Below are 19,760 nucleotides of genomic sequence, written 5' to 3' on the forward strand. Positions count from 1 at the left end.
CTTGCAGTGTTGTTGAAGCCATGATGGTCCCATGATATGAGAGACACAAGGTGATTTATTTTACTGGACCAACTTCTGTTGGTGAAAGATCAGCTTTCGAGTACCACCGAGGCAATCTGTTCCATCTTGTACTTAGCTGTGACACTCTAATTACCTTTCCAAGACCTGAAGACGACCTCCATGGAGTTTGAAAGCTTGTCTCTTTCACCAACAGAAGCTGGTCTAATAAAAGATATTACCTCACCCCCTTGTCTCTCTCATGAAGTATAATGTCATTTTACAACTCCAGAATTGGTGATTCAATCACTATCACGAGAGTTACTGGTTTTTCATACATTTGTACCAATATCCTTCGTGTCTCTTAAAAAAAAAGCACTGAACATTAACACTAAGCACCACAGTTTACTGGTTAAGGTACTGCTCTACAGCGAGGTGGTGTTTGGCTGAAGATAAGCCTGAGGTGTGATAACTCCCTTAGTAACTAGACATTTCAGGGTTACTACTGCAGATCATTTCCCATAATTGGGAATAGGGATTAGGCAGTAAGGGCTGCTATACTACTAAACACAATGGGGGGTTAACAGTTAGCTATGGTCATTAACTGAAATAAAGAGAATTGGCTAGCAGGCACATGTACAAAAAGTCTTTTAACCTCTCGGTTTAACACAGAGTCAGTATATGACTGTATAAAGCTACAGGCCATCTATATCTATACATGTGCAAGAATCTTTCCACCAATTCATTTCAACCAAAAGAACTGCATTATGCAAATAAACAGACGACGACAAGAATGGAGAGAAGAGAGGAGGAGTTATGCCTCCATCCCACTGAGTGTACTGCACTGATAACAGAGCAGCCACAAAAGGAGAAAAAAAGAGGGAAAAAAAAGCAGAAAAAAATGGATGCCACAATCCTGATGTCACAATCCTAAACAAAATGTTCACAGGGTAGCAGCAGGTGGCAGGAGACGGAGGGCCAGAGACATGGAATGTTCAAAGGATGAAAGAGTCAAGAAACTTGGAAATACTAGACAAAAAGTTTTCATGGTTAAAGAAAAAAAAGTGAGAAGTAATCATTAGACATCAGTTTTAGTAACCAAACCTATTTTAATAATGATTTTGCATAAATTCACACATCTTTTGCACCAATCAGTTACAAAAAGTAGAGGAGTACTCTTAAAGCATTAGTCCCAATTAACTTCAATGCGAGTTCTTATAGTGATTAGTTTTGTATATTAAAGAACCAGTGTTTTGGGGGCAGCAGGTATATTCAAGAGGTGGTGTATCACTATTTGAGTAATATTCGTTTAGACCCTGTCTTGTCTCATTAGGTTCCTATTTTTAATAAAGGTGAAATGGCATTTCTGCTGCATAAATATTTTCTTATATTTGAATGTACTTCAATTTGTCTTTTGAAAAATCACTCATTAATAACTTCTCACTTTTTAAATTTATTTAACACCTACTTGACACACAATGTAAGGGTCAAAGACCTGAACATCTTAAAAAATTTCTACTTGCCTGTGGTGAGTAATCACTTCCTCCAATGGGTGAGTAAATCATTAAAAATAAAAACCCTCCACACCACCACAAAACAAACAAACACCACACACACCAGATCTTTAGGCCAAACCATGGATTTAAAAAAAAAAGAAGTTTCTTTTGAGAAGGGCAAGTTCTCATGATAGGTTTGCAAAGCCAGGCTAGCATGTTAGAAAAGTATCAGTCCTAAGAATTCAGATGACCTCTTTCTTCATCTGTACCACAGTTCAGGATTTCTCCTACTGAATGTCAGAGGGGTGTCACTGAAGTCAATGAGAGTTTTGCCATTGACTTCAATGGGACAGGATTTAATTCAATATCCCTTTTAGGGGTTCTACAGTAGTTTCCTCATGCTAAAATGTAAGCCACTTTGCAAAATTACCCCCTGAAGTGGGTTCTCTAGACTGCTGTTACAAGACTTGAACAGTGCTTATTAACTTAATTACAACAGCTGACTAATACCAAACTGAGAATGGATCAATATTTTCAGAAGTGCAGAACATCCATTGTGCATACTATCTCTCGCAGCATTACTTGCATAGTGGAATACTCAGTAAGATTACCTTGTCAGGTTCAGCAGCAAGTTGGCCACAATATTGTTCATAGCATCAAATGGCTTCTCCTGTTCAGTTTTGATACTGCCTGCACTTGAGGTTAACAAGCTGTTTTGTTTCACAGTTGATCCTAGCTTTCCAGAATTCGTCATCTGATGAATTTTACTAACTATAGAAAATAAAGACTTGGAGAGAAGACAAAATGAAATAATTATAATAAAAAAAAAGCTTCCAGATACTCCTGTACATAGAGCTTTCACATTCAGTGTCCCTGTTCATTTCAGTTAAACTTAGAACCTAAGAACAAAAATTTAAGCACAGTAGCTAAAGTTAACAGTTTGTGCCTTTGAAGTCTGCTTCACTTCACAGTTTGGTCATTCGCAATTGACTAAATGTATTTTTGAACTGCTTTTCTTAAAATGTGTCAAGGAAATTGAAACTTAACTCAAACAAGTTTAACTTTTATTCAAATACAGAAAAACCTGTATTTTCTAAATAGGATATTTGTTCTCATGTTCATATAATTCAAAAGAGAGTACAAGAGTTTCTTCAAACAAAAAAATTCACTTTTGCATGGGGGACAATTTTGTTTATAAACCAATAGCCTTATATTGAGAATAAGGATCTTAAAAACAAGGGTTTTTGCAATCATTTACTGTTTACCTTAAAGCAGACATAGGAATAAAATTCCCTGCTACAGACCATTTCTGTAAGGAAGGGGAAAAGTACTGGGCAATTTTTAAATGATTCCCAAAATAAGGATACAATTTTCAAAAAACCCAAAATAACTTAGGACCCTAAGTAGGGTTGCCACATGTCTGGTTTCTGACTGCAAAGTCTAGTCGAAAAGGGAACCTGGCAGTGTCACTAAAAGTCCAGTTACCAGAGTAAATGTGATCAACCTCCCTGCTGAGAGGGAGGGAAGATCAGCAGATGTTCAGCTGCTGACGGAGAGCATCAGTTACGGCTACAGGAGGCCTCTCACAGCCCGGGGAGGCACGTCTGACTGAGGAGGGAGCCGGCCCAGGGCTGGGGAGTGCCCACAGGTTCGCACTGGCGCTGCGAGCAGAGTGGGTGAGGGGAGGGCAAGCTTCAAGAACGAGCGAGAGGCCATAGGAAGGAAGGGGGCAGCCCACTACCTACAGGGCGCGGATGTTGGGAGAGGGGCCATTTGGAGAGCAGTGCTTGGATCTGCTCGCCCCCCTGCCGGTTGCAGAGGGGCCTGGGCTCGGCATGCTGCACTGCATGGGGCCACTTCCCCTGACGGGCCAGGCTCCCCATCCCCACTCCCTGCATGGTATGATCACTGCCCAAGTAGGACCCTGGCTACCCCCCGATGCTACTCCCTGGGAACTCGGGTGCTCACTCGCTCTGGGCAGCAGAAGTTGGCAGACTTCAGTGCATTGCAGCCAGCCAGCTCCAGCCTTAGCCAGGGTAGCCTGGGAGCTGGGGCCCTGGGGCCTCAAGAGCCCCTCGCCATGGGGTGCAGAGGAACCAGGAGCGGAGGCTCGTTAAACCCCTCGAGAGAAGTGGGGAGACCCCAGAACCAATATTTCTGTGCAAATTTTCTGAAGCCAGCCAGGCCGAGCGGGTCACCGCTGCTGGGGGTGGAGGGTGGGGGAAGGGGGGGCTACAAACAACGGGGCAAGTTCCCCAGATGGAAGCGACCAGTCCCCTACCCCCAGTTCTATGGACCCAGACAGGCAAGGGACATCTGAGCGTGTTTGGAACCGTCCCTTGCCTCAGTGTTGGGGGCGGGGGGAGGAGGGGCAGCCTGGAGGAGCTGGTGTGGGGAGCTGGGAGTCAGGACTCCTGGGTTCTCTTCCTGGCTTTGGGAGGGGAGTGGGGGCTAGTAGGTTAGAGCGAGGGGCTGGAAGTCAGGAATCTTGGGTTCTATCCCCAGCTCCAAGCTGTGTGACGTGAGTGGCTTATGCAGAGAGTGCCCCCCACAGGTAAATGGTGGGGGGGGCAGAGTGTGGCGGTCCCCAGGTTGGGCGCAGGGTGGAGGAGGAGGAGGAGTGAATGGAGGGCGGAACCTTGGGGGAGAGGGTGGAGCAGAGGGTGGGGCCTCAGGGGAGGAGCAGGGTGTCCAGTTTTCAGAAATGGGAAAATTGGCAACCTTAACCTTAAGTCTCATTTTCAAAAGTGACGTAAGAGCCCAAGCCACTTTGGCTCTTTTTGAAAATAAGTTTCAGGATAACATTTTCCTGTTCATCAATACAGAGAAGGAAGAAACACTTCCTATGTAATGTACACCACAAGAGAAATTGACAAGAATATGAATACTCTCTTACTTCATTTTCAATTGGAAGCACACAGTCCGCATGCTCATTAAGTTCCTTCATAGCCAGAACACTATTATATGGAGAAGTAATGACATCATCCTCCCCAGAAGGGTAAACTGAAGTAACAAATCTATATACTTCCGGGAACTCATCCTCAAGCACATTTAGTACAAAAGTACCAAGACCAGATCCTGTCCCTAAGAATAATTAAGAAGATAGTTACAATGAAGAGAGATAATGCTTAAAACATCCTGAATTATTTAAATCCCCTCTGAAACACAAGATTTCTTTGTAATTACAGACCAGATTTTATAAGAGCTCAGCACTCGGTGATCACAGAAGGATTTAGTAGAGTTGGACAGGAAAAGGTTTTTCCATCCTGAACTGGGATAAGAATTTGAAATCTTGAACATTTTTGTGAACCAAAAATCTGAAAACAATTTTTATTTGGGTCAGCTGAAGAAATGTTGAAACAATTTCTAAATTAAAAAAAAATATTTTGAAATGGAAAATTTGTCAATTTAACAGGGATCCTGGGTGATTTTCCATCACTGACAATTTTAAAATCAAGACTGGACGTTTTTCTAAAGTCTGCTGTAGGAATTATTTTGGGGAAGTTCTATGGCCTCTGCTATATAGGAAGTCAGACTTTATGATCTAAATCCCTTCTGACCTTGGAATCTATGAAAAATGACTCTTTTCCGTAAAAAGTTTGTTTGGATGAATTTGTGTTTTCTGACTAAAAAACTTTTAGTTGAAAAATTCCAGACCAGCTCTCGTACTAAGCTTTTATGAAATACCCTTAAGTGTTACATCTAGTCTACTGTGAAACATTTCTTGTGATGGGACCATGACTCCTCTTAGCAAGTTGTTCTAGTGTCTAGCTAACTTTATTGTTAAAAACATAAGCATGGATATTTATAAAAAAGATGTGGTTTTGGAATCTTTTTAGAAAACTTAAATATTGTATCCCATCAGTGTGTATTTCTACTTAAGCCTAAAATACAGATTCAAGTAGAACAATAATGCAGGTAAAAGAGCATCTTCAGCTTGTGTGTGTAGATATATCATCCTGGGAAAAGGCAGGGTATCTACATAATGAGTTTTGTATAGTACAGTTTGTATGTTAGAGTGTAATTATACTCAGAGATGACTGCAAGTGGTACTTTTTGGTGTTCAAATTTATTTTTCCTTCAGTGACTTCCTTATTAAGTTTGCTTGGTTTTCAAGTCAGAACATGGATTTCCCCCTCCTTTCTTTACTATCAACATTAAGTTCAAATCAGAGACCTGAAAATTAAGCTGTGGATCTTCTGCCTTGGACAGCTAATGTTCTGGAATCCTAGCAGCTGGCAATTTCAATTATGAGGCTGGAGGATTAGGAGAATATAACTGCTTTTCTGCAATGCTGAGAGTAGTAATAAGCAGGTTCTCTCAAACTAAGCATATTACACTGAAGACACAGCACAAAGATACATGGAAACGGGGCTACTTTCATATTCAGTTTTCAGATCCTAGTCATTTAAACTATCTTCTCTTAATGTAACAGCACTGAAGTTGTTCAAGTTTGGTTCCAATATGCTAACACCAAAGTTGTCATTGCACAAGGTTCCCCTTGGATACATTTACAAAAATGGTACTAGGAGAACACTTCATTTATGTTGATAATAGGTAGAAAAGTTAGAAGAAAACCCTGTGGGAGCAGGATGGTCTGACAATCATGGTCCAAACACCCCAAAGGAGAACAGAAAATCACAGATGGAAACAAAAAAAAAAAAATACCACAGATAGAAACACAAAAAAATTAAGCTACCTCATTATCCTCCTTAAAAGTCTGCTTTTCTGTGATGCCTACAAAAAAAAACCCCTTGAAAATCATTAGGCACTTATGTACTTAGACCTATTGCCTATCACGCTGACATGTATGGTCTCCTTGTGCACCCCATCTGTCTCTATCCATCTGTTGTCTCTAGTCTTATACTTGGATTGTACGCTGTTTGAGGCAGGGATTGTCTTTTTGTTCTGTGTATACAGTGTAACAAAAAGAAGTCCTAGTCATGAAACAGGAACCCAAGGTGCTACGGTAATATTACTATAACTACTAACTTGACTTAAAGGGTATTTGTTGATTAAAAAAATTCCTTACCATGTTACCAGTGTCTTATATTAAAGTAAAAAATTTTCAAAATTTAGTTCCTTTTTCACTTGTGGCATTTGCAGACATGTTAACCATGAAAAAAAGCTTACCACCTCCCATTGAATGAATTACAAAAAAACACTGCAGACAGTCGCAGTGTTCTGCCATCCTCCTCAGCTTTTCCACAATATGTTCCCGGTACCGACAGCCATACAGTTGATGACCTACAGCCCTGCATATATGAGAAATGATTAAGAAAGTTTAAACTTAAGCTTTGTACTCTAATACTTCCTATTCTTGTCTGTACACACAGTTGAATGGTTCAGAATCTGTACTCAGTATTTTGTTCTCATAGAAAAATAAATTGTGATGTTGGAAGCATATACAAAATGGTGATACAGCATAACACAGAAGTACTGCTTATTTAATAATTTTTTAAAGTCACAAATGGGAAGGAAGGAACTATTTTTCCTTCAACCCGTTACTATCAATGGAAGTTAGACACCCACATTAAGGGGAAAAATCCAGTTCACTATTTAGTAAAATGAAAACTGACAGACAGTTTTTATTATAGGAGCTCTGAATACTGGAGCTCGTAGTTACAACAATTACTGAAGGTAAAACCAAGTTTTTTTCCAGTACCACTCTACCTATAATGACCAATATACTAATGTGTTAAGAGACTCAATATTATGGGATTCTCAACCGCTGCATTGCTCCCTACTTTGGGATATTGCTTAGGGCCTGTCTACATTACCCGTTGGACGGATGGGCAACGATCAATCCAGCAGGGGTCGACTTATTGCATCTACTCTAGATAAATCGACCGCTGAGCGCTCTCCCGTCGACTCCAGTACTCTACGAGAGCGAGAGGCGTAGGCAGAGTCGAAGGGGGAGCGTCAGCCGTCGACTTACTGCAGTAAGTAGATCTAAGTACGTCGACTTCAGCTATGTTATTCACATAGCTGAATTTGCGTAACTTAGATCAACCCCCTCCTCCCCTGCCAATGTAGACCAGGCCTTAGAACTCTTTAGTGAGCTGAGTATTGTGCTAACGCCTCAGAGGAAAATTGGAAATTTGTTCAGTTATCTACTTTATTCTGAGTTTCTCCTCCCTTTTATGTGACTTGGCGTATATGCAAAAAGTCAGGATCTGTGTTGCCAGAAGTCAGAAATTCATCTGCTTTCGTTATTCACTCCTCACTCGGTCTCCAAACAAGTTGCACAAATGTCCCAAACAAGATTATGACCTCCAGTGAAGAATGAGCCGCTGGAGCAGGAGAATGCCTAAGACAAACAATCCTTTCTTCATGCAAGTAGGCCAAGTAACAAAAAACAGTGAGGGAAGAGAAACACAGAAGAAATGATATATCAGCAGAATGATTCATAAATAAAGTGCTTTTCAAAGATCTCCTCAAGGTGACAGCAATTCTAAGATTTACTGTTAATGTGGCACAGTTCCCCCCGGTGCAATAGAATCCTCTTGAAAGACATTGCTATCATTTCCCTTTTCAACTGCCATCTATTAGTAGCTAAAATTGCTTTGCGAAGAAGAGTTTATTCTCACCAGTTGTTCCCTGAACCAGAAACATCTGTGATGAGCTGCTTGCTATCAAACACATCTCTCAGTGGCCCCTGCAGAATTTCATTCACTACACCCTCCTCCATGTCAATCAAGAGAGCCTTAGAGAAAGAAAATTTTTAGTTCAGTCAGTATGCCACTCTTTGAAATAGTTACACAAAAGGGATGCAAGTACTTGCAAGATAAAAGGTTTCTTGTTCCTTTAAAGTTTCAGGCAGAAAGATCTTATTTTAAAAGATCCACTATGACTGAGAAGCCGACTCTAGAAAAATTCACCTTGATCTCCTTGTCAGAAGACAAAATTTAATGAAGCATTATTTCAGTTATTTCAGCTTTTGTTTATGCTGTTCAAAACTTCAAGGGTTAAATGCATAACATGCTGAATACTTAGTAACAAAAAAAAAAAATTGCCATAGCTTTTCAAAGATGTTTCCTCTTAAAAACTTAGTTAACATAAATGGCTCAAATAAAACCCTTTACTGCCCCCTCCAAACAAACACCATCTGTTCATGTGATCTACACAATCATTTTCCCAAATTATACATTTTAAATTATTACTGAAGTCTGCCCGCGAAGTGGACTCTAATACTGTTACACTAATCTGGGGAACTAAGAAATTTCAGTTTCAGTTTGAGGAACATGTCTAAAATTGTGCATTTAAGACAAAAGGTAAACACAGGAAGTTTAAACCGTGAGCTCTTTACAGTCATAAGTATGCAATGTATACATCTATAAAGATAACTTTGGTCTTACTCGTGCTTTTAAAGAGAAGATTTTTCCTTTGTGAATATCAGCACCATCACCACCATTTCTGGAAAAGGGAGAAATGTTTTATAAGATCAAAACCATTATGGAAGTGATACAGTATTATTAAAATTCTCTTTCCTTCTCATTGATCTCTGCTATCCATAGAGGTTTGGCTCAATGCAAAACTATACCACTCCCCCTCACACACAAACACATTCCACTAGCAAAGTCTTAACGGAAATTCCCTAAAATAAAATCTTCACAGGATCCCATCCCACTGATGATATCTTAATATCAACTTCACGTGACGTTAAGATGGTCAGCATGAAATATTTACCATCAGGAACATCCCCCTACTCGTAGCTGCCGAAGTAGCTGGCTCTGGGAGAGGAGTATAGTATACAGTGGTTAGACAGAGGACAACTAGACTGGTTTAATCACTCTGAAATGCAGTATGGTGCCATGTGTAATATCTGGGCCTGTCAAAAGAAAAACCTGGGTCCTGTGCCTGCAGTGACCTTGCATAAGCTCTCAGCTAACTTATTTTTAAAAAACAAAAAAAAAAGAGTAGGGGAGTGTTCAGCAGCTCTTCACTATCTTCTAGGTTATGTTTCATAACCTAGTTAATTATAAAGGTAATGAATTGTTTGGGAATTTAAACAGCACTCAGAGGTTAGATTTGAGCTCCTACTCTCCTTTTTTTCCAGTTCAAGAACTTCCCCCTAGGCTACAGGGCACAGTCAAGTAACTATGATGTGATTGGAATAACAGAGACTTGGTGGGGTAAGTCACGTGTCTGGAGTACTGTCATGGATGGGTCTAAACTGTTCAGGAAGGAGAGGCCGGGGAGAAAAGGTGAAGAAGTTGCACTGCATGTAAGAGAACAGTATGATTGCTCAGAGCTCCAGGATGAAACTGGAGAAAAGCCTGTTGAGAGTCTTTGGGTTAAGTTTCGAGGCAAGAGTAACAATGGTGGTGTTGTGGTGGGCGTCTGCTATATTCCACCAGACCAGAAGGATGAGGTAGATGAGGCTTTCTTCGGACAACTCACAGAAGTTTCCAGAACACAGGCCCTGGTTCTTATGGGGGACTTCAATCAACCTGACATCAGCTGGGAGAGCAATACAGCGGTGCACAGACCATCCAGGAAGTTTTTTGAGAGTGTTGGGGACAACTTCCTGGTGCAAGTGCTGGAGGAACCAAATAGGGGCTGTACTTCTCCTGACCTGCTGCTCAAACAGGGAAGAACTGGTAGGGGAAGTAGAAATGGGTGGCATCCTGGGCAGCAGTGACCATGAGATGGTCAAGTTCAGGATCCTGACAAAAGGAAGAAAAGAGAGCAACAGAACACGGGACCCTGGACTTCAGAAAAGCAGACTTTGATTCTCTCAGGGAACTGATGGGCAGGCATAAGATGAGGGGGAAAGGAGTCCAGGAGAGTTGGCTGCATTTTAAAGCAGCCTTATTGAGGACACAGGAACAAATCATCCCGCTGTGCGGAAAATAGCAAATATGGCAGGTGACCAGCTTGACTTAACAGAGAAATCTTTGGTGAGCTTAAACACAAAAAGGAAACTTACAAGAAGTGGAAGCTTGGACAGATGAGTAGGGAGGAGTATAAAAATATTGTTTGAGCATGCAGGGATATAATCAAGAAGGCCAAAGCACAACTGGAGTTGCAGGTAGCACGGGATGTGTAGGGTAACAAGAAGGGTTTCTACAGGTATGTTAGCAAGAAGGTTGTCAGGGAAAGTGTGGGACCCTTACTGAATCAGGAAGGCAACCTAGTGACAGATGATGTGGAAAAAGCTGAAGTACTCAATGCTTTTTTTGCCTTGGTCTTCCCAGACAACATCAGCTCCCAGATTGCTGCATTGGGCAGCGCAGTATGGGGAGGAGGTGAGCAGCCCTCAGTGGTGAAAGAACAGGTTAAGGACTATTTAGAAAAGCTGGACAAGCACAAATCCATGGGGCTGGATGCAATGCATCCGAGGGTGCTAAAGGAGCTGGCTGATGTGATTGCAGAGCCATTGGCCGTTATCTTTGAAAACTTGCGGTGATCGGGGGAAGTCCCAAACAACTGGAAAAAGTGCCCATCTTTAAAAAAGGGAAGAAGGAGAATCTGGAGAACTACAGACCAGTCAGCCTCACCTCAGTCCCTGAAAAAATCATGGAGCAGGTCCTCAAGGAATCCATTCTGAAGAACCTGAAGGACAGGAAGGTGATCAGGGTCAACATGGATTCACCAAGGGCAAGTCATGCCTGACCAACCTGATTGCCTTCTATGATGAGATGACTGGCTCAGGATATGGGGAAAGCAGTGGACCTGATATATCTTGACTTTTTCAAAGCTTTTGATAAAGTCTCCCAAAGTAATTCTTGCCAGCAAGTTAAAGTAGTATGGATTGGATGAATGGACTATAAAATGGATAGAAAGCTGGCTAGATCATCTGGCTCAACAGGTAGTGATCAACGCTCAATGTCTAGTTGGCAGCTGGTATCAAGCGGAGTGCCCCAGGGGTTGGTCCTGGGGCTGGATTTGTTCATCATCTTTATTAATTATCTGGATGATGGAATGGATTGCACCCTCAGCAAGTCTGCGGATGACATTAAGAATGGGGGGGGGAGGGGGGAAGAGGTAAATACGCTGGAAGGTAGGGATAGGGTCCAGAGTGACATAGACAAATTGGAGGATTGGGCCAAAAGAAATCTGATGAGGTGCAACAAGGACAAGTGCAGAGTGACAAGTGACGGAAGAATCCCATGCCCTGCTACAGGCTGGGGACCTACTGGCTAAGCAGCAGTTCTGCAGCAAAGACCTGGGGATTATCGGGGACGAGAAGCAGGATATGAGTAAACAGCGTGCCCTTGTTGCCAAGAAGGCTAATAGCATATTGGGCTGCATTACTAGAAGCACTGCCAGCAGATCGAGGGAAGTGATTATTCCCCTCTATTTGGCACTGATGAGGCCACATCTGGAGCATTGTGTCCAGTTTTGGGTCCCCCACTACAGAAAGGATGTGGGCAAATTGGAGAGAGTCCAGCAGAGGGCAACTAAAATGATTAGGGGGCTGGGGCACATGATGTATGAGGAGAGGCTGAGGGAACTGGGCTGTTCTCAGTGGTGGCAGATGACAGAAGCAGCAGCAATGGCATCAAGTTGTAGTAGGGGAGGTCTAGGTTGGATATTAGGAAAAACTATTTCACTAGGAGGGTGGTGAAGCACTGGAATGGGTTACCTAGGGAGGTGGTGGAATCTATAGCCTTAGAGGTTTTTAAGGCCCAGCTTGACAAAGCCCTTGCTGGGATGCTTTAGTTGGGGTTGGTCCTGCTTTGAGCAGGGGGCTGGACTACATGACCTCCTGAGGTCTCTTCCAACCCTCATCTATGATTTGATGAGGTACACACTCTCTCCCTTCCCCACCCTCCCTGAGTGGGCGATGGCATTTGTGCTCCAGCAGATTTGTCATCAAACTAAAATCTGGTGGGTTCACCTTGACATCCATTTTCTGTTACGGCAAAAATAGTTATAAAGCAGTCTATGGACAAACATACTGATGTATAACTGGTATTCAAGGAATCAGCATACGAGGAGCAGCAATGTGGCCAAAGAATGTGGCCAAAGCAGCATGTTTTTCCTTTATGCTCTTTTTGCAAGAAATCTAAGTGAGTCAATCCAAAATTCAAATAATACTCTAAATTTATTGTCTGTATTTTGGTTTTTGCCATTTCAATGAAGTCTTTACAAAATAAAGGTTTAAAGCCACTGTTATAATTGAACTTTGCCACACAACCTTAACTATCTTGCAGCTACTGATCCACCATCGTATTAGATAGAAAGCTGCTTAATAGTTTTACAGCTAAATACCATGCATGGGAAGCAGCACAACTGTTTTATTCCTTTAATTAAGTTACAGAGCATGTGGCGTAGATGCACATGTGTAAGCAGGGAGGAGTAGAAGGGGCGCCAGTATGGTGGGATAGGTGGGTTTGTTTTTCTCTCTAGCTATGGGTTCTCGTGCTCATGCTAGAAAAGGTTAGGTAAATTTTTCAAGGCCTGCATAGTTTGTGCTTCTTAAATGAATTCCTCTTGCAAGATCCGCAATCAACACTAAAAATCATAATTATAAAGCCTGACATTTGAATATGACTGAGCGGCTGAAGCAGAATACATTTTATTTTAAAGGAAAATTAATGTGCAGTTATTAACTGACTGCTTTTTTTTGGCAGGAGGGAGAAGGGTGAAGGAGGAGGAGAATACTTTCATAGACTTAGAATAGCAAAGGTCTATATCAAAGAGGAGGAGGAGGATAGGCACAATGTATGAAAGTACAAGACGTTAGGATCTCTTTCTAGCACAATTAGTAGTTTGACCTGAAACACAGATAAAACTCTAGTTTATTATGGACAATAGCAGATCGGGATTGCTGACCTACTGAAATCAATTACTGTGATAAATTTCAAATAGCTCTCTTGATACAGCAAAGCTTACCTGGTATCCACATTTCTAAAGAAGCTGCTTAATGCTTCATCATAAATTCCTTTCTGAAAAACAGAAACGTTGCACGAGTTAAGTTTTAAGTGTGCAATTTTAGAGATTCTCTGCTATTTCTGGCTAACACTATACAACAGTATTTAGTTAAAAATATACATAGAATTTGAAATTATTAAAGTAAACCATTCATTCAATAAGAAACATTTTATTCAACATAAGATTTAACAAATCACAACCAATATTATATTTTCTTTACTTTGTGTTTTTGAAGATTTTTGTATTTTATGAAAAAAATACATTAATTAGCAATAGAACGAGCTTAGCTAACTGCTTTACATGTATTTGTTATGGTATTATAGCTGATCCATATCTTCAGTATAGCTGCCCACTAAACAGCTGAAAATGAAAGCTGTGTTGCTGAATACAATACTAGAAACATAGTATTTGCCATAACGAATCAGAGGAGTATTCCATCTAGTCCCATATCTTGTCACAACTGAGGCCAGTACTAGCTGCTTTGAAGCAAGGTAGCCAAAAGGACTGTCCACCACTATCTTTATTAACACACAGACATTTTCTTTAAATCATGTCTATATATTCCTTGTAAATTGGACACATTTCCATTCAGGGGTCCTCGGCATGCTAATTACTCTGTCCCTGTGCTGAACATAGAAATGGAGAAGGGACCAACGGTGACTTTAGTGAACCTTTATACTCCTTGTATTTTGGACCCTGCCGGGGGCCTACTTGGATAAGTTAGAGAAACCCCAGGGTTGCTCTGATATACACTCTATTTGCTGTTGACCATGACAAGTAGAGAACAGTTGGACCACAGCAGTGTTCCAAATACACACACTACACAGGGATGTGGAAGGGGAGTGGTGTAGAGATGTTCCACTGATTCTATGTCAATTGGGCAAGCCCCCTGAAGGGGTGGGATTCCCAGGGTCTGTCGCTGCCCCTTTAAGCTGAAGCCACATAATTTGCCTGTGGGACAATAAGAATTGGGCCCCAAGTGTTCTTTATTGATGTATATACTCAACTTTTTCTAGAAAAATCACTGCTGTTGCCTTATGATCACATCTGACAGCCAAAGAACTAAACGTTAATTTTTTGTTCAAGGTCTACATGTGTTTTGATAACTAAATCACTTTTTGGAGCAATGCTCAAATACCTTCATAGACTGTACTATTTGTAATGCCAAAAAATCAACAGGCCACCATACTGCAAATCAATATTAGTACAATAGTGAGAAAATATGCACACCCTTTGGCAGTGACTAGATCTGTCAGAGTACCATGGGCTGGAGAGGAGTGTATTTTTGTGTATTTGCATAAGCAGAACTGTCGTAATATAGTTTGCAGGACTTAAAAAGACTTGCACAGGGAGCACATAGGCTTTAGCAGGACTAAAACTGGCAAACACATTCCCTCAGGCGAAGAGAAGGATTGGTCAACCTAGAGATGTTTAAATCACCTCAGAACAAGAGTTGGCAGGTCAAAAGTCAATATGCGGCAGTGGGGTTATTTCAATGACCCAGATACATGTGACTGTAGTGAAATACAAATCATGTCTGTGGGCTCCTGGAGGAGCCATGAACCATGGAAGATCTTGCCAGGGCTACAGACTAGACCTTACGTGCCCAACACTGGAAAAACCCGATTGTGATGGAAGGATATGGGACACCAGAAGGAGGACGACAGAGAAGGGAACATAGTAACTGCCATACTGGATCAGACCCTAAGTACATCTAGTCCAGTATCCTGTTTGCAACAGCAGCCAGCATCAGATACTTCAGAGGATAGTGGAAGAAACCCATAGCAGGACAATGTAGGATAATCGGCTGCATCATGAAAGGTTCCTTATGGGAAACAATTACTTAGTACTTGGAAAAGGATAAGCAATACTAACTGCTCAGTCCTAGCTGGAGCTGAAAGTTTGTCAGAAAATCATTCAGACGAAAAATGCCCTTTTCACAAAACTGAATTTGTCTCAATTTACCAGAAAATTTCTGTTTCTCATGAGGAAAAATCAAAGGGGATGGCTCCTGGTTGGGCCTGGAAGGCCCTGTGAAACTGTCAAGAGCCTGCCAGGCCTACCCAGGAGCCATCCTTGGGATTTTTCCTACGAGAAAAAGAAAATTTTTGGTTAATTGAAATTTGCAGAAAGTGAAACTTACAAAGGCTTTGGAGGGCTATGAGGCAGAGCCCTCACCCAGCAGGTGACTGCTGAGCATGTCAGTTTCACTCCGCAGCTGCCTGGGTCCCCGGAGCAGACTTTGTTTCATGCATTGGGGTTTCCCTCCCATAGAAGGTTTTCTCGGGAGGCGGAGTTCATGGGAAATTTCGAAGCCACTAATTTCCCGGCGAAGTGGGAAGGCGGCGCGCGGGGCGGCTCCAGCGGCGGGGCAGTGGGAGGAACTGCTCGTGCTCACCCCGGTGCGATTTCAGATTCCCAGGGGCTGCGCTGCACAGGTCAGGGAGTCCCCCCGGCGTCCAGCCCAGTAACCCCCAGTCCTCAGGCTGCCCCGGCCCCCGGAGGCGGAGACAGACGCTGGGGAGACACCGCGCGGAGCCGCCACCGAGGGCGGGAACGAACGGGACCTCAGCGCCGACCTTCCACGGGGGCGGCACCGGCTGGGCAGCCGCGCTCAGGGCGGGGGTCCCGGGCTCTGCTCAGAATCAGCGGCCGACCCGGCGCGCGCTCAGGAGCAACCCGGTGGCCGCGCCGCCCCGGGAGCTGACGCTGCGCCGCCCGGCAGCTGGGGCCGCTCCCGGGGGCCGTTACCTTGTTGACGGCGGCGTGTTCCCTCAGCGCCAGGTCCCAGAAGCGACAGCCGATCTGGTTCCCGCACTGGCCCACTGCAAATGGGGAGAGAGACACGGGTCAGCGGGGCTGGGAGGAGGGGTCAGAGTGGGGGGGGTCACACCGGCTTACCCTGCACCACCACCGACTGGGTCATGCTCCCCGCTCCAGGGGCCGTTACTAGGGGCGCGCGGGCACCAACGGCAGCTCCACCTCCTCCAAACGGCGGGGAGCTGGCCCCGCCTACTCCGCCCCAGGCTTCCGAAAGCCCCGCCCCTCGCGCGCCCGGCGCCGGGTGGGTGAGGCTCACGCAAGCGTTTCCAATAAGGCCAGGCTCGGCGTGGAAGGTACCATCCGCTCTCCTGTCTCCGCCGCGGCCGAGCGCATGCGCGACACCTCTCCCCGCCCACTGGCTGGGTCCTCTCTCCTCCCGCAGATGGAACGTTCCGTGGTGGAACGCTCCGCGCGGCGGCTGCTACAGGCGGCAAAGGGAAAGGTGGAGCCTGATGTGGTCAAGGGCAGCGCCGGCCCTTGGCTTGCAGCCCTCCTGCCTCCCTAGGGTTGGTTGTTGATATTTGGATGCCCTCTGACCCCTGGTGATGCGCCTCGTCAGGGGCACGTGCCGCCGAATCCAGAAAAAAGGACACTATTGCCAGGCGTCAGAGTGGGGCAGTAGGGGGCATGGTGTGGAGGCGGCATGGCAACCTCTGCAGGATTTGAAGCTTTTCCTAAAAAAAATCAAAACTCAACCACATACCAGTGCTGTACGCTGATTGCTGCCAAAAGGAGGGGTAGGGTTTATAGCCACCTTTCAGTCTTTAGAGAGTAAGTAGCTCTTCAACGGCTGAGCCCCTAAAATTAAAAATTATGGGCTCAGCCGTTGTCCTACAAGAACGCTGGAATATGCAAATACTCATTCCAAACTTGTTTAATGGTGAGTAACACACCACCAGGTGTCACTATGTGATGATCATACTCCCAGCCCACCAAGGCCTGAATGCGGTATTGGCAACCCCAAAATCATGAGTCAGCCTTAGCCCTCCCTCCCCCAAATAATGAGATTGTTCCCAAAATCATGAGATTTAAAAAAACCCTGAAAGACTATATTGTGATTTTTGGTCTGTTTTTTAATTTTTTTAAAAATAGCCCTTCACTTTGGACAAGCCATGGACTGTGTACGGTCATCAATGTTTAACCATCTAGCAGTCTAATGCTATGTTTCCATCCTCTATATTAATGCCTGTCAAACTGCTGATGGTGTAGTACTATACTATACTGAGCCTTCTGAACAAAATTTTTTGGATTCCAGGAGTGAATTATTCTGTTGCTGAGATATACATGAGTTGACAGGCCACTGTGTCCTAGCTTCATTTTTTTGTATAGTGAGTATGCTCTTGAATCCGAGAGATATGTTAGATAACAAAAGAAAAATGCAGTTTGTAACTCAGACATGCACCACACTTTCAGAAATTTAGCAAATTTCTTATCACTGTCACTTTTAACTACTTAGACCACATGCTGCTGTAGGGAGATATCTTGGAATTCATAGTAAGCCTGTGATTAGCTTTGCCTCAGGGCTTTGTTCACTTTACAAAGTTGATATTTTATGGGGGTCATTTGCTTTCAGAAGAATTACTACCACACCTTTAACTTCTTTATCTTTCCTTATCTTTTTCAGGATGTTGTCCACTACCTTGACCTCTTAGGAGGATGGAAGACTGCTCAGTGTCTTCAAACAGTGTCCCTTGGGCACAGAGATGTTAATCACAGATGAACACATATGGTGCCTTCTCTGCTTGCAAATCAAGTAGGCTGTACCGGGGTGTTACATCCCTTGCAGATATTACTCTGAGCACTGAAGTGTCCCAGAAAAACACTTACAAGAATTCCTTCAAAGTTCTCACAATTTCTAGAGAAGCTGGCCAAGACAGCTGAGTTTGCATTAGTACTGGTCCAGGACTGTTCAGGGGCCCAACATGAGAAATACAGAGGGAGTGGGAGGAGTTGATCGGCGGGGCCTCTGGTAGGCAGGAAGCACTGGGGAGGTACGGGGGGAAGCTGACTGTCGGTGAGTGCTACACACCTAATTTTTTTCCGCGGGTGCTCCAGCCCTGGAGCACCTAGGGAGTGAGTGCATATGATTTTGCGCTGGACAATTAAGTGAGTCAAATGGACTCATGATTAAAAGCAATTCCATCATAATTCCAAATGATATGAGAAGGGAAATCCTAAACCTCATCCATGAAGGCCTTGAACAGGCTCACCAATCAGTGTGATGGCTGGCCATCAGCCAGGACATAAAGAATAAAATATTTGCATATGAACATTGCAGAACTAACAGACCAACAAAGCACAGAGCACCTTTAATAACAACACCTGTATCAGACAGACCTTGGAAAAGACTTTCTGAAGATTTATGCGAATTCAGAAGACATCATTACCAGGTCACTGTGGACTGTTTTTCCAGGAATACAGAAATAACCTACTTGGAAGATATAAAATGTCACAGTGTTATCGAGAAACTGAAGAACAATTTTGCTCACTTTGGTATTCCAGAACAACTAGTGATGGAGAATGGACCACAATTTACTAAGCAGAATTTAAGTCATTCAGAACAAAAATTAGAGAAGCCATTTACAACACACACTTTGCTTCTTTGCAAAGGAAAAAGGGCACTAAACTATCTAAACCAGTGCTACTCAACGTGGTGATCCGCGGACCAGTGCCGGTCCGCAAGCCGTCGGCTGCCAATCTGCGCGCACATTGGAAAAAAAAAATTGCCAGTCCCCCACAACAGATAGCTTGAGAAGCACTGGTCTAAACTACTACATGCCACAAGGGGTCACAACAGCGGTTTCCTTAACTCACCCAACAATATTGTTAATCTATCCAGCTATACTTTTAACCTGGAAGAAGAGTCTGTCCTATCTCGGGGCCTCTCCTTCTGCCCCTCCACCCCCACGCACATGATACAGTTCTGTGTTGACCTGGAATCCTACTTTTGATGTCTCCAACTCAAGGAATATTTCCAACACACCTCTGAACAAACAGCACACTAATCCACAGAAACCTTTCTGCCAACACTACAAAAAGAAGGATTCTGTGTGGACTCCTCCTGAAGGTTGAAACAACAGACTGGACTTCTACATAGAGTGCTTCCGCCGACGTGCATGGGCTGAAATTGTGGAAAAGCAGCATCACTTGCCCCATAACCTCAGCCGTGCAGAACACAATGCCATCCACAGCCTCAGGAACAACTCTGACATCATACTCAAAAAGGCTGACAAAGGACGTCATCATGAATAGTTCGGAATATGAACGAGAGGCTACTAGGCAGCTCTCCAACACCACTTTCTACAGGCCATACCCTCTGATCCCACTGAGGGTTACCAAAAGAAACTACACCATTTGCTCAATAAACTCCCTGAAAAAGCACAGGAACAAATCTGCATAGACACGCCCCTAGAATCCCGACCAGGGGTATTCTCTCTGCTACCTAAGATCCATAAACCTGGAAATCCTGGACGCCCCATCATCTCAGGCATTGGCACCCTGACAGCAGGATTGTCTGGCTATGTAGACTCTCTCCTCAGGCCCTTCGCTACCAGCACTCCC

At 43.6% G+C, this 19,760-nt stretch overlaps 1 protein-coding gene across 2 annotated transcripts in view; it reads right to left on the minus strand.

The window, feature by feature from the left end:
- TUBE1 (tubulin epsilon 1) overlaps positions 1-16,335 on the minus strand; it is a 30,755-nt gene extending 14,420 nt beyond the window's left edge. For both annotated transcript variants that reach the window (XM_077812965.1, XM_077812963.1), the window contains exons 1-8: positions 16,278-16,335; positions 16,128-16,201; positions 13,338-13,390; positions 8,852-8,909; positions 8,084-8,199; positions 6,627-6,748; positions 4,390-4,577; positions 2,105-2,280 (exon numbers count right to left, since the gene is read on the minus strand). In XM_077812965.1, coding sequence (XP_077669091.1) covers positions 2,105-2,280; positions 4,390-4,577; positions 6,627-6,748; positions 8,084-8,199; positions 8,852-8,909; positions 13,338-13,390; positions 16,128-16,201; positions 16,278-16,302 — 812 coding nt within the window. In that variant the 5' untranslated portion in view covers positions 16,303-16,335. The remainder of the gene's footprint in view (positions 1-2,104; positions 2,281-4,389; positions 4,578-6,626; positions 6,749-8,083; positions 8,200-8,851; positions 8,910-13,337; positions 13,391-16,127; positions 16,202-16,277) is intronic.
- Positions 16,336-19,760: the final 3,425 nt, after the last annotated feature.

Source organism: Eretmochelys imbricata, chromosome 3 (genome assembly GCF_965152235.1).
Source record: "Eretmochelys imbricata isolate rEreImb1 chromosome 3, rEreImb1.hap1, whole genome shotgun sequence".
Classification (NCBI taxonomy): Eukaryota; Metazoa; Chordata; order Testudines; family Cheloniidae; genus Eretmochelys; species Eretmochelys imbricata.